The sequence below is a fragment of the Triturus cristatus genome, chromosome 3_2, assembly GCF_964204655.1.
Source record: "Triturus cristatus chromosome 3_2, aTriCri1.1, whole genome shotgun sequence".
Classification (NCBI taxonomy): domain Eukaryota; kingdom Metazoa; phylum Chordata; class Amphibia; order Caudata; family Salamandridae; genus Triturus; species Triturus cristatus.
This window is the reverse complement of record NC_140584.1, coordinates 59,332,869-59,348,246: the sequence shown is the minus strand read 5'-3', so window position 1 is coordinate 59,348,246 and position 15,378 is coordinate 59,332,869. Positions and strand designations below refer to the sequence as shown.

Below are 15,378 nucleotides of genomic sequence, written 5' to 3'. Positions count from 1 at the left end.
TATGCAGTGAAGAAGGGGAATGGAGAAGACACAGTGCTGGGACAATAAAGAGATTCAAAGCCAGGAAATATAATGAAAAGATTGTTAATCGATGCTGGAACAGAGCCAACGAGAGCCCCAGAAATGAGTGCTTGAAACCAAAAGGAATAGAACAACAACCAGAAATGGAACCCATCAGATTAATAATGGACTTCTAGTTGGAATCAAAGGAAGTAGCTGGGATCATAAAAAAGAACTGGAAAATTCTACAGCTGGATGGCACAATTGGTGAAAGAATGGGAACCCAACCAACAATAACATATCGGAGAGCGACCAATTTAAAAGACCGGCTTGTACACAGCCATTTTAAAGCTTAACAACCTAAGGAAACATGGCTCAAAACCAAAGGATTCATCAAATGCCACAACTGTAAAGTGTGCCAAATTGCGCAACCAACAATGGAAACGACAATGGCCAATGAGAAAGTCTGGCAAATAAGGGATTTGATATCATGCAAAAGCCAATACACCATATACATCCTCGAGTGCCCATGCAAGTTGAAATATGTGGGAAGCACCATATGCGAATTGAAAAAAAGAATTTTAGAACATGTCCGTGCGACAAAGAATAAAGACAAGAATAACGCAGTGGCAAAGCACATGGAACTTTACCACAATGGTAATTGGAAATCCCTGAAATTCTATGGAATCGAGACCATTCCTATTTCGTCACGTGGAGGCAATAGGGAGAAAATGTTACGCCAACGGGAATCCCGTCACATTTTAAATTTCAGGAGCTTGACACCACACGGTCTAAATCAATCGGAAGAATTCTATATACACATTTGATTTAAAGTAACCAAACAGCAAATTGTACTGGATTGCATGAACAGCAAGATTAAACAGATAGGTTGAATTTCTAACCTCAACATGGGGAGAGACACTCCACTGGAGGAGCTCAAAAACGGAGAATAAAATAGCCCCACTGAAGGGTCAGACATGGTAACTTTCAACCCGCAATAATTGCACTCTGCACTAAACCCTTATAACCAAAGTGGTAGGGTTTTCTTTTTCTGTTGGATCACAAATTTGGAATGACTCTGTTACCAGTACTGTGCAATAACTTTGAATGCTGAAAAACGAATGTGTAAATATCTTACCTTGGTTTAAATTATGGTATGAATTATAATTTTGGCGTCGGTTTGACCTGAAACATCACTATTGTTTAATGGATTATCCAGTTCAACCAATGTTTGTTTATTTCAATGCTTGTCTCTTACCTTTTCATTATTATGCAAAGTCTGAAATTAAAGGGACTACAACTCCCATCAGTCTGAGGAGTAAGCCCTGTCTTGAACAGGAAATGAGGTATTTTCATTTCCTTCTGTAAAGTTTTTTTGAAAAGTTTAAATTTGAGTTACCTAGAGTAAAACAAACGACCGTGAACAAGGTATCGTGTGTATACCGAAATGCGTTGGTTGGAACCTGTGTGTCTGTCGTTGTGGCTGACTTGTGAATAAATTTACTTAATATTCACAAACTGGCTGGAGTGCGACCCTACTTTTCTTTGAGATAAAAATGAAGGCTGTCTGGCAGGGCGGTCCGCGCAGGGGCAATCGGCAGTCCCAAATATCATACAACACAACTTTCCAATAGGAAGTACGCACGGACACCAAGGAGATTTGCAGTTTAGGTTGGTTTATTTACTGCAAACACAACGCGTTTCAGCTTTCGCCTTGTTCACGCTTACCGCAAAGTTTTTTGATAAAGCTATATATACAGCACTGCTATTAACACAAACAAAGGACTAATCATCTCACCAATGGTGCAAGTAAGGAAAAGGTAGCGGCCATCTTGACATGTATTTAGTAAATACAATGACTACTAATGCTAAGCATAATGTCGCCCAGCCATCAAATTGAATTAGATAACGCTTGCTGTTGTAATAATATATACAAACTTACACGAACAAATTATTAGTCATGAAATACATCACAGTATAATTAATGCCCAAGTGGGCAATATGACCAACGATTTTCTAAATAATGTGGCAAATAATTATGTTTAAAAATCCATCACCAATCCAATAATCAAAGTATATACAAGCTTTCACGAACAGAGCATAAGTCATGAAATTAGTCACAATATAAATAAAGCCCCAGTGGGCAAAAGACAAACAATATTCAAGAAATATGGCATATAATACACAAAGACCCAAATTCGTGAGTTCATCAGTGGCCGGTTCAATATAATCGATACCAATCCCTGGAAAAATACAATAAAATGTGTTTTAGTATAGCAGATCAAATTAACAGCAACAGACTCATACACAGTATATCAAAATCGAATTAAATATGCAAGTGCACGGACAGTTCCTCACTAGAATTCAGCCCTTTGGGGAACATAGTCTCATAGTCCACGATATATCTCGACTCCATTTGTCTAAGGTGGAGTAGTTTGTTACCTCCACGCACATTTTCGTTAACTGCATCAATCACTACCATCTTTAGCAGCCTTTCATTTTGTGAGTGTAGTTCAAAGAAGTGCCGAGCAACTGGGTATTGCCTGTTGTTATGGCGTATAGCTCTAATATGCTCAAGCACTCTTTTTTTGGCACGATGAATTGTGCTGCCAATGTATGCCTTGTTACAAGGACAGATCAGAGCATAGACGCAGTACATTGTATTGCAAGTCAGAGCTTTTTTGATACTGAACTCCTTACCCATGCTTGAAAAATGTAACACAGTACAGTCAAAGCTGTTTTTACATGCTTTGCAATTTTTGCAACACCGGAAACCAGGGCGGCCGCCAACTCTCGATTTAATAGAGTCAGTCACCACATTAGGACTTAGCTCATCCCTTAATGATTTGCTTTTCTTAAAAGTAATCTGTGGATGAGTATTCAAATGTTTTTGTAGATTACTATTGGTTAACAAGGCATGCCAATATTTATCTAAAATATGGCGTACATCCTGTGCTTGTCCTGAATACATAGTAATGAACCGTAAACCATCAGATAGAGATGGACGTTGAGCAGGATGCAATAGTTCATTACGTCCAACCCCATCCACTCTCTTACATGCTTCAGTGATAGTTTTATGATGGTAGCCCCTCGCTTTGAAGCGTTGCACCATAGTTTCCTTTTCATTCAGATAGCTGCTTTCAGTACTGCAGTTGCATTTTGCACGCAATAATTCACCATAGGGAATACTGTAAACCAGCTTCCGGGGGTGTGAGCTTGAAGCACACAAAATGCTGTTGCCAGCAGTCTTCTTGCGAAATAGATGTGTGTGCATGGATTGATCTTTAATCTCCACCACAATATCCAAAAACTCAACAGAGGTTCTACTAATATGCTCCGTAAAAAGGAAATTGAACATATTGTCATTCAGTTTCTTAACAAATGTGCTAGCAGAATCAACATCACCATTCCAAATTAAAAAGATGTCATCGATATATCGGAGCCACAGGACACAGTTAGCAAATTCTGCCAGCTTAAAGGCCACCTGCTCCTCCCACCAGCCCATGACTAGATTAGCATAGCTGGGGGCGAAGCAGGTGCCCATGGCTGTGCCCTGTGACTGCCGATAGATGACCTCATCAAACAAGAAGAAATTATTGGTCAGACAAAATTCAATCATAGCAAGGATCATCTCCGAGTGGTGGAGTAGGGAGATGGATCGAGTCTTCAAAAAATGTTTTACAGCCCTTAAACCTAGCTGATGTTGTATGCTGGTGTATAAGCTGCCCACATCCAGAGTGACCAAAGTATATTGGGATTCCCAATGAATCCCATCAATAGTTGTTAAAAAATGTGTTGTGTCCCGTAAATATGCTGGCAGACCAACCACAAACGGCCGTAAGTAATGGTCAATAAAGCGATATGTGTTTTCCAGCAAGGAACCAATAGACGACACTATGGGTCTACCTGGGGGGTTAACCGGGTCTTTATGTAATTTCGGAAGTAGATATAAAACAGGGATCTTGGGGTGAGGGCATTTGAGATAATTAAACTCCTCCCACTCCAATAGTCCCCTCTCTCTCTCCACTCCACCAAAAGTTCTCCATATTTGAGATTTGATTGCATTATAGCATTTCTATCCGAAATGGAGTAACACGTTTGGTCTTCCAACTGTCTGTATCCCTCACATAAATAGGCTAATTTATCCAAGACCACCACATTACCCCCCTTATCGGATTGTCGGATAACGATGGTATTGTCTGCTTTTAGATTCTCTAATGCTTTTATCTGATCCCAGTGTAGGTTTTTTCGGGATGCTGGGGTTTTAGTATACCTCAGTTTCTTTAGGTCATTCAAAACACCCCTTTCAAATACCTCAATAGCATCACACTCAATGTTCGGTAAAAGACAGATTTGGGTTTAAAACTACTGCCTGGATTAACATTGGGGTCAATAGAGAAATTCTCCAAGTTCACATATTGATTGTCATCACAGACTTCTAAATCAGACATAGAAGACAGAGCATGCAAAACCTCAATATCATCAATATTAAGATTATTCAGAGGTGTACTAACATGTGTCAATTCCATTTTGTTGTGTTTAGTATCAAACCATTTTTTAAGTTTCAGTTTGCGAGAAAAATAAAACAAATCAATCCTGGTTTGTACAAAATTAAAATTAGAAGTGGGGCAGAAGGACAAACCTAGGCCAAGGAGTTCTTTCTCATCCTCCGATAGAATGCGTTTGGAGAGATTGACGACAGTCATGGTTGAGCTTTTTTGCCCCTTGTTACCATTCCCATCGGGCTTCCTGTTTCTTTTCTTGCTCCTATGTTTGGACTGTTTGTTCCTCTTATTTTTCCCCTGCCGACGCGTCCTCTGCCTCTCTGACCAATTTATTCTTGATACTGTTCTGTCCGTGACTGATTTAGCATTTGAAATTGGGCTAAAAAATTATTCGATTTCTTCTGAGGAATTTGACCAACATTACTTGCAGCTTCTGCTGTCGGCGCGTCTGATAGGCTGCCATCCGAGACATCACTCTCACTGATATCCACACTGGCTGATAATAAAACAAGTGGCATGGACACACTTCCATCCTTTTCAAATAAATGATCATACTTCTTGTGGAAGGTTACGGTACGGCCAGATTGATAGTCCTTATAATCTCTTGAGAACTTACGCTGTTTTTTGGCCGTGATTTCTTCTTCTAGTTTGTCCATCCGTTGTAACAAAGATTTCATAAAAACATCCAGTACGTCTTTAGCCACCAGTTGTTCCAACTCAGCAGATACTGTATCAATCTCTGCCAGTAATTTGCTACGGTCTTTGAGAGCAAACTTAACTAGAATACGCATCATCGTGATAGAGCAAGCAGCAGAGTTGTTGGACCATTCCTCTAGCATGTCCGGGTCAGGGTCCTCATAAGTTGGAATGGTGAAGATACGCAGCCCTCGAGGTACCCGGGCCACGTCAATATACCTCTGTAGGGACTCTGCTTCCCACCATTTAGAGAGTTCCTTTTTGTATAATTTTTCCAGTTGGGCATATAATTGCTGTATTTTAATTTCCTCTGTAATAGTAGTGGCTGGACTCGTTAGATCGCCACTTGCATTAGTTTGTGCAAAAAAAAGAGTCTGTCAGCTGTTAATTTGCGCTTTGCCTCCAAAGCTGCAGCCATATTATTTCCAACCTAACTCAAAAACTCCAACGCTGACACAATGAACTTCGTTAGTCTCAATGATATGTCAGCTCCCTTCCCGCTCCAAAATCATTCAGCAGGTAATGCGGTAATCGAAACCCTGGGCCGGAAATCACGGCTCGCAACACGGAGTCGTTCGTGTCAACCGACAACGAGCAACGTCCCAACAGTGCGTAGAGCCAACCAGCCCACGTTTAGACAAACCCGCAAAGTCTTTCGATCGTACACAAAAGATCCCACAGTGTCGCAATCACTCACCGTGTAATGATCCCAAATCACGGTGTTCTAGTGAAGATTCGAGTCCTGCACGTTCTGAGGAATCCCAAAATACTACGACAAAAAAATGATGATGGACGGGGTCAGCCTTCGTTCAATTCTTTTGGCAACACAATCCCGATAAAAATGTAGGCTGTCTGGCAGGGCGGTCCGCGCAGGGGCAATCGGCAGTCCCAAATATCATACAACACAACTTTCCAATAGGAAGTACGCACGGACACCAAGGAGATTTGCAGTTTAGGTTGGTTTATTTACTGCAAACATAACGCGTTTCAGCTTTCGCCTTGTTCACGCTTACCGCAAAGTTTTTTGATAAAGCTACATATACAGCACTGCTATTAACACAAATAAAGTACTAATCATCTCACGCTAAAGACGTACTGGATGTTTTTATGAAATCTTTGTTACAACGGATGGACAAACTAGAAGAAGAAATCACGGCCAAAAAACAGCGCAAGTTCTTAAGAGATTATAAGGACTATCAATCTGGCCGTACCCTAACCTTCCACAAGAAGTATGATCATTTATTTGAAAAGGATGGAAGTGTTTCCATGCCACTTGTTGTATTACCAGCCAGTGTGGATATCAGTGAGAGTGATGTCTCGGATGGCAGCCTATCAGACGCGCCGACAGCAGAAGCTGCGAGTAATGTTGGTCAAATTCCTCAGAAGAAATTGAATAATTTTTTAGCCCAATTTCAAATGCTAAATCAGGGACGGACAGAACAGTATCAAGAACAAATTGGTCAGAGAGGCAGAGGACGCGGCGGCAGTGGAAAAATAAGAGGAACAAACCGGCCAAACAGAGGAGCAAGAAAAGAAACAGGAAGCCCGATGGGAATGGTAACAAGGGGCAAAAAAGCTCAACCATGACTGTCGTCAATCTCTCCAAACGCATTCTATCGGAGGATGAGAAAGAACTCCTTGGCCTAGGTTTGTCCTTCTGCCCCACTTCTAATTTCAATTTTGTACAAACCACGATTGATTTTTTTATTTTTCTCGCAAACTGAAACTTAAAAAATGGTTTGATACTAAACACAACAAAATGGAATTGACACATGTTAGTACACCTCTGAATAATCTTAATATTGATGATATTGAGGTTTTGCATGCTCTGTCTTCTATGTCTGATTTAGAGGTCTGTGATGACAATAAATATGTGAACTTGGAGGATTTCTCTATTGACCCCAATGTTAATCCAGGCAGTAGTTTTAAACCCAAATCTGTCTTTTTACCGAACATTGAGTGTGATGCTATTGAGGTATTTGAAAGGGGGGTTTTGAATGACCTAAAGAAACTGAGGTATACTAAAACCCCAGCATCCCGAAAAAACCTACACTGGGATCAGATAAAAGCATTAGAGAATCTAAAAGCAGACAATACCATCGTTATCCGACAATCCGATAAGGGGGTAATGTGGTGGTCTTGGATAAATCAGCTTATTTATGTGAGGGATACAGACAGTTGGAAGACCAAACGTGTTACTCCATTTCGGATAGAAATGCTATAATGCAATCAAATCTCAAATATGGAGAACTTTTGGTGGAGTGGAGAGAGAGGTGACTATTGGAGTGGGAGGAAATTAATTATTTCAAATGCCCTCACCCCAAGATCCCTGTTTTATATCTACTTCCGAAATTACATAAAGACCCGGTTAACCCCCCAGGTAGACCCATAGTGTCGTCTATTGGTTCCTTGCTGGAAAACACATCTCGCTTTATTGACCATTACTTACGGCCGTTTGTGGTTGGTCTGCCAGCATATTTACGGGACACGAAACATTGTTTTAACAACTATTGATGGGATTCATTGGGAATCCCAATATACTTTGGTCACTCTGGATGTGGGCAGCTTATACACCAGCATACAACATCAGCTAGGTTTAAGGGCTGTAAAACATTTTTTGAAGACTCGATCCATCTCCCTACTCCACCACTCGGAGATGATCCTTGCTATGATTGAATTTTGTCTGACCAATAATTTCTTCTTGTTTGATGATGTCATCTATCGGCAGTCACAGGGCACAGCCATGGGCACCTGCGTCGCCCCCAGCTATGCTAATCTAGTCATGGGCTGGTGGGAGGAGCAGGTGGCCTTTAAACTGGCAGAATTTGCTAACTGTGTCCTGTGGCTCCGATATATCGATGACATCTTTTTAATTTGGAATGGTGATGTTGATTCTGCTAGCGCATTTGTTAAGAAACTGAATGACAATATGTTCAATTTAGTTTTTACGGAGCATATTAGTAGAACCTCTGTTGAGTTTTTGGATATTGTGGTGGAGATTAAAGATCAATCCATGCACACATCTATTTCGCAAGAAGACTGCTGGCAACAGCATTTTGTGTGCTTCAAGCTCACACCCTCGGAAGCTGGATTACAGTATTCCCTATGGTGAATTATTGCGTGCAAAATGCAACTGCAGTACTGAAAGCAGCTATCTGAATGAAAAAGAAACTATGGTGCAACGCTTCAAAGCGAGGGGCTACCATAAAAAAACTATCACTGAAGCATGTAAGAGAGTGAATGGGGTTGGACGTAATGAACTATTGAATCCTGCTCAACGTCCATCTCTATCTGATGGTTTACGGTTCATTACTATGTATTCAGGACAAGCACAGGATGTACGCCATATTTAAATAAATATTGGCACATCTTGTTAACCGATAGTAATCTACAAAAACATTTGAATACTCATCCACAGATTACTTTTAAGAAAAGCAAATCATTAAGGGATGAGCTAAGTCCCAATGTGGTTACTGACTCTATTAAATCGAGAGTTGGCGGCCGCCCTGGTTTCCGGTGTTGCAAAAATTGCAAAGCATGTAAAAACAGCTTTGACTGTACTGTTACATTTTTTAAGCATGGGTAAGGAGTTCAGTATCAAAAAAGCTCTGACTTGCAATACAATGTACTGCGTCTATGCTCTGATCTGTCCTTGTAACAAGGCATACATTGGCAGCACAATTCATCGTGCCAAAAAAAGAGTGCTTGAGCATGTTAGAGCTATACGCCATAACAGGCAATACCCAGTTGCTCGGCACTTCTTTGAACTACACTCACAAAATGAAAGGCTGCTAAAGATGGTAGTGATTGATGCAGTTAACGAAAATGTGCGTGGAGGTAACAAACTACTCCGCCTTAGACAAATGGAGTCGAGATATATCGTGGACTTTGAGACTATGTTCCCCAAAGGGCTGAATTCTAGTGAGGAACTGTCCGTGCACTTGCATAATTCGATTTTGATATACTGTGTATGAGTCTGTTGCTGTTAATTTGATCTGCTATACTAAAACACATTTTATTGTATTTTTCCAGGGATTGGTATCGATTATATTGAACCGGCCACTGATGAACTCACGAATTTGGGTCTTTGTGTATTATATGCCATATTTCTTGAATATTGTTTGTCTTTTTGCCCACTGGGGCGTTATTTATATTGTGACTAATTTCGTGACTTATGCTCTGTTCGTGAAAGCTTGTATATACTTTGATTGATTATTGGATTGGTGATGGAGTTTTTAAACATAATTATTTGCCACATTATTTAGAAAATCGTTGGTCATATTGCCCACTTGGGCATTAATTATACTGTGATGTATTTCATGACTAATATTTTGATCGTGTAAGTTTGTATATATTATTACAACAGCAAGCGTTATCTAACTCAATTTGATGGCTGGGCGACATTATGCTTAGCATTAGTAGTCATTGTATTTACTAAATACATGTCAAGATGGCCGCTACCTTTTCCTTACTTGCACCATTGGTGAGATGATTAGTCCTTTGTTTGTGTTAATAGCAGTGCTGTATATGTAGCTTTATCAAAAAACTTTGCGGTAAGCGTGAACAAGGCGAAAGCTGAAACGCGTTGTGTTTGCAGTAAATAAACCAACCTAAACTGCAAATCTCCTTGGTGTCCGTGTGTACTTCCTATTGGAAAGTGTTATATATATATATATATATATATATATACACACACAAACACACACACACACACACACACACACACACACACACACACACACACACACACACACACACACACACACACACACACACACACACACACACACACACACACACACACACACACACACACACACACACACACACACACACACACACACACACACACACACACACACACACACACACACACACACACACACACACACACACACACACACACACACACACACACACACACACACACACACACACACACACGAATGTTGACATCTGGGAAAGCCTTTCTGTTAGTGAGCACTGCATAAATAAAAGCCCAAGCCATATTCTGAAAACCGTATTTGATCTGCTTCATTTTCTAAAGTGATCCATCTCTAGGGGATGTGACGTTTTGTCTATTGCTTCGTCGTGTTTGAGCCATTGTGTGGTATTCTGTATTATCTGGGGGTACGAAGCAAGACACTGGAGTTAAGAATTTAGTGCCTAAAAGCATAAAGCGCCAACTGTGACTATCTGATCGCGCTGGACCGTGTTCAAGTCAGAAGTTCAGGCTTTCTGGGATGGATTGTGTGTCGGATACAGTGCCAGATTAGTCCTGTTGAAGTTTTAACTTCTTAAGTTTTGTGTTAAGAGTCCCTTTCGTGTTGGAGAGGGTCACGGGAAACAAGGAGAGCATCGCAGGGGTGGTTGGTGTGGTGTGAAAAGCAGGCTGGGCTTCTGGTGCTTCACGTTGGGGATTCCCTGTGAGCTGTTGATGCTGCTGTTTGAAGAGACGGGCTGGCGCTGGCTTGCTCTTTATTCTGGTGCAAACTGGCCTGTTAACGTTTGCGAAGAGCCACAAGTGGCAAAGCATTACATACAGCAGTTGGGTGCTGCAGATAGCCCAGCAAGGATATGTTCTGCCATTTCTTTCCACCCTGCACCATTTTACTGGTGCCGAAGAAGGATTGTGCCCTTCGTTGTATCCCAGACTTTCCCTACTATATTTCTTCTTTAAAAAAAAATACATTCAAGATGTTTACATTGGCCCAAGTTCTCTCAGGTCTATATCCAGAATACCTGATGTGGTGCTGGTCTTAAAGGATGCCTACTCACATCTCCCTTCCCTGCAGTCTCACAGTTGTTACCTAAGGTTCAAAGGGGGCCAGGTGCATTTTTGGTTTCCTGTACTCCCCTTAGGCCTTAACAGGGTCCCTTGGGTTCTCACAAGTGGTTGCAACACTTTTTCTGATGTTGGGAATATCAGTTTCCCCAACCCTGATAACTGACCATTGCAGGCGTGTCTCTCCACAGTCAGTTGTAGACCACCTTTAAAACAGTGGCGAAACTCCCCACATCTTTGCGGTTCTGAAACATGTCAAAGTTAACCTGACTATAAAGGTTCCTGTTCATTGAAGCCCTTCTAGATATTTTGCAATTTTGCGCCCTCCCTCAAGGGCAACTTGTCCAGGACATTCAGGTCATGATCCCAATGCTTCATCCCCGGTCCCTGGATAAGTTGCTATAAGACTTCTTGGCCTCCTTCATCCTAATGGTGTACTATCCCAGAGGGCACATTTAGGCTCAAGGTCAGGGTTTGTTTGAACTATAGGGCAATCCGGCATTACCCGATGGGCTGGTCCGATAGGTCAATGTGTGGGCTGTGGTTTTTGGGGCGGTTTGTGGGCCTCTATTATAGACTGCTGGGCCGGATTTTACTGTTATTCCCTTATATTAAAACAAGCATTGTCTGTAGCAAGCTCAAATCCATGCAGCATTCCATACCTTTTAAAACACCTTTACAGTGTGTTTGAAACTGCTCCAATTTGCAAACATGGGGTCTTTTTTAATCTGTCTAATTCACTAATGGTGTCCAATTTTATGTTGTTGCCTAGGCTTATTTTCTGACCCAGTCCGACCCTGTTTGGGCTCTGCAGTGGTATATGAAACCTCAACTGGGCCAGTAGCTAGGGAACATGGAGTTCAAAAACAAGCAAATTGCCAGAAGGCCGCCTTACCATTCATCAAAGGGAAGATGGTGCAGGTCCTCACAGACCACACCATTGCCATGTGGTATTGCAAGAAGCAGGGTGAAGTTGGGTCCTGGGGTTTGTGTCAGTAGGCCCTGTGCCTCTGGAACTGGCTGAGTCAGCAGGTCATCTCCATGGTAGTAAACACCCTGGCGAAATCTCTAAATGCCAATGTGGACCAACTCTGCGACTCTTCAGACATCACAAATGGCAACTGCTTTTGGAGGTGGCTAATTGTGTCTTGCAGTAGTGGGGAGAGCCTGACAAAATGTATTTGTGACTGCTGAGAATGCACAGTATGTACACTTTTGTTCTTTGGAGTTCCCCAGATGGCTCTCTCAGAGATACCGCTACCTCGCTCTCCTCTAGTTCTGAAGAAGATCAAGAACAACTTGGCTCAAGACATCCAGGTGGCCTCACATTGGGCCAGTAGAGTGTTGTATACAACATCTGGGCGTGAGCATCTGTCCTATGGTGTGGATGATTCATCAGGAGGATCTTCTGTTGTAGCAGCAGGGTAGGGTCCTGCACCAGTGCTTGTGTAACCTACACCTCCATGGGCGGAGATTGAGCGGTGACAGTTGACTACCCTCGATCTTCCTCCCAAATTAGTGGATTTCATTCTAGTGACCAGACCGCATCGTCAAAATCTGTTTTTGCTGTATCCTTGTACAAGTTTGTGACCTGGTGTATTTATCTCTACACAGACCTTTTACACGCAAAGCTGTTAGATGTTCTGCTATTTGTGCTTTCTTTGGCCTAGCAAAGGCTTGACGACGTGACACAGTTCTAGGTTAATAGTCAGCCCGTTTAGCCTTTTTTGTTTACCGGAATAGCTGTCCTAATTTAAATCGCCTGTTGTGCTGCTTTTCCTTAAAGGTCTGGTCTGTGTTCCGTTTCTAATCTTTTGTAATTCTTCAGAGAGACCTTAATTTAGTTGTCTACATCCTCATTTATACTCCATTTCATCTGATGCACAGCTGTCCTATTAGGCTTTTGTCTCTCAAAACAGTCTTCCTCATAGCCCTATCCATCTCATCGCATGAGTAAGCTACAGCTCTCTGTTCATCCACCATATGCCACCTTTTTCCGGACCAACTGGTGTTGCGGAGTAGAGCAGCGTTTTTGCTGAAAATTGCGACACCCTTTAATATCAGCTAGTGGACACCCTTTCGGCATTCTTTGCTCCACCTCACCTAATGAGGAAAAGAAACTCCACATGTTGGACCACAAACTTGCACACTGACCGTGCCAAAGACCATCGGATGGATGATCAGCTTTTTGTGTGGTTCGCTGGAGTGACAAAGTTTAAAACAGTTCAGAAAAGAGAATATGAAAGTGGATATTAATTTTTATAAGGAATTGTTACACACTGACCTTAAAGCCCACAGAAAGTCTGCTGTTTTAGCTTGCGTAATGCCTTAGTGGGCATCTGCCAGGCCGCAATGTGGGCGTCGGTCTATGTTTACGAAGCACTACTGCCTTGATAGTGAGGTGGGGAAGGCATTTCGACAACTCGGTCCTGCAGGATTTTTATGGTTTGAGCAATTTCACAGACCCTACAGCTAGGGAGCTAGTGCTTTGGTATTTATTCTCGAGGTGAGGAACCTGCATTTTAGAACTATCCATCAGAAGAACAAGTTACTTACCTTGGGTAAAGCTGTTTCTGATGGCTAGTCTATCTAACCACAAATTCCTCACCCCCCTCCTCCCCATTCTGTGGAGTGTACGATTTTCACCATCCATAAAAAGATTCCAGATTAAAGAGCTGCACACTGTTAGATCTGATCAGTTACTAAGCACTGTCTTTAATGGCATGGACAGTGTCAAGAAATAAACTGATGTCACTGTGCAACAGTAGCGCAAATATGTGGATCTGATGTCACTTCTGGAGCGGAAGGAAGCTGGTGCTGAACAGCATGAGGCCATATCCTTACTTGCGTGAACAGTCCTAAGCCAAATCTCTAGGACCAGTCAGGCTCCTGAGGGTATTACCACGATGAGGAATCTGCGGCTAGCTAGAGTTTTCACCAGAAAGAGCTTTACTAAAGGGTAAGTAACCTCTGTAGGACCTTTGTGCCCATTCCACCAAAGGCAGGTGTTCCACTGTGGCATTGGCTCGGGGTGTTCTGGTGTTGGACATGTGGCAGCCTGCTACAAGGACATCTGTCCCACCTCCGCCAAGCATTGCTGTCTGGACTCTCAAGACTACAGCAATTTTCCCGTTCTGTTCTACGGGGTTTCCTGGTCTGGAAAGACTGCTGCCCGTTTAGTCTTGCAAAAGTTCCTCTTTGGAGTCCACTTCTTATAGCCACCTCCTTATGAGAGGTGTTGCTTTGGTATTTGTTCAGAACGTGTGCAATCTGTGATCAGATGTATCCATCAGAAGAACAAGTTACTTATCTTTGTTAATGACCTTTCTGGTGGATACACTTTTATTGCAGATTCTTCACTGTCCTCCCCTTTCTGTGGAATGGAATTTTAAGGTTCTACAAAGTTTAGATTTAGAACACTCATGTTTTCAATAAGTTACGGTTGATACGTGTGTGAGGATGTAGTGGAGATGAAAAAGAACACTTAACCGCCGTGCCGAGGGAGTTGACTACATACCCGTCCCTGGTATCACTTTCAGAGGCAGTGTGATGCTGCAGCAGTGTGGGAGAGCGTCCCCTTTTGGTGCGCACACATGAGCAATTGTTGGAAATGTTGCGAATTCAGTCTGGCACCTAGGGGAATTTAAAAAGTAAGGGATCTGCAGTTGGAATATTCACCTGAAAGACGCTTAACACAGGTACGAATGTAGTTTTTCTTTGTGCTACGATGGTGTCAAAGATTTTAACCATGTGGTGTTCAGCTGTTCTGCTTTAAGATAACGCCATAGAATGTTTTCAAACTCATTAGTTTTTAAAGTATAACGGTAAATCATTAAATAATGTTTGTATTTTATGCAATGGTTTACAAACACGCACGTTTGTTATTACATGTTTAAATATTTTAAACGTTTTTGAATGTATCTTCTAACTTCTTTGTGTAGGATACATCACTTTTCTGAAGTTTTGTTGATTTCTGTCAATAATTCGTCATATACTGTAAAAAGGTCAAAGAAAAAGCTTGTCCGGTGTTTTGGAATCTATCCATGACGTGTTTTTGTACTCCCACCCTAAGGATGTCCTAATGACGTATTAGACACTTTTTAATGCAGCTTTGATATGCCCATCATGCACATCATTTTTATATGCACATCAGAAAGCAGTCAAAGATTTAATCATCTGCTTGGGATGAAACCAGCTAGGGTTCTCTTGTGACATACGGTAGGAGTTTGATATCCCTCTGATTATTATTAATTTGCAGTTAATTGTTTTTTTCTCACTGCAGCTGTTTGCCGTACAGTTATGGGAAACAACACCTCGTCTGAGAGTTCATCTACCAATATTGAAGGTAAAAAAAATAAAAACAACTTGCAGAGCGGAAACAAAAAAATACGT

The 15,378-nt window shown here is 41.7% G+C and overlaps 1 protein-coding gene across 1 annotated transcript in view; it reads left to right on the top strand.

The window, feature by feature from the left end:
- The window catches only part of NCAPD3 (non-SMC condensin II complex subunit D3), a 1,141,478-nt gene that overhangs the window by 360,074 nt on the left and 766,026 nt on the right, over positions 1–15,378 (top strand). The window contains exon 12 of the mRNA XM_085646993.1: positions 15,269–15,331. Within this exon, the coding sequence (XP_085503119.1) occupies positions 15,269–15,331 (63 nt within the window). The remainder of the gene's footprint in view (positions 1–15,268; positions 15,332–15,378) is intronic.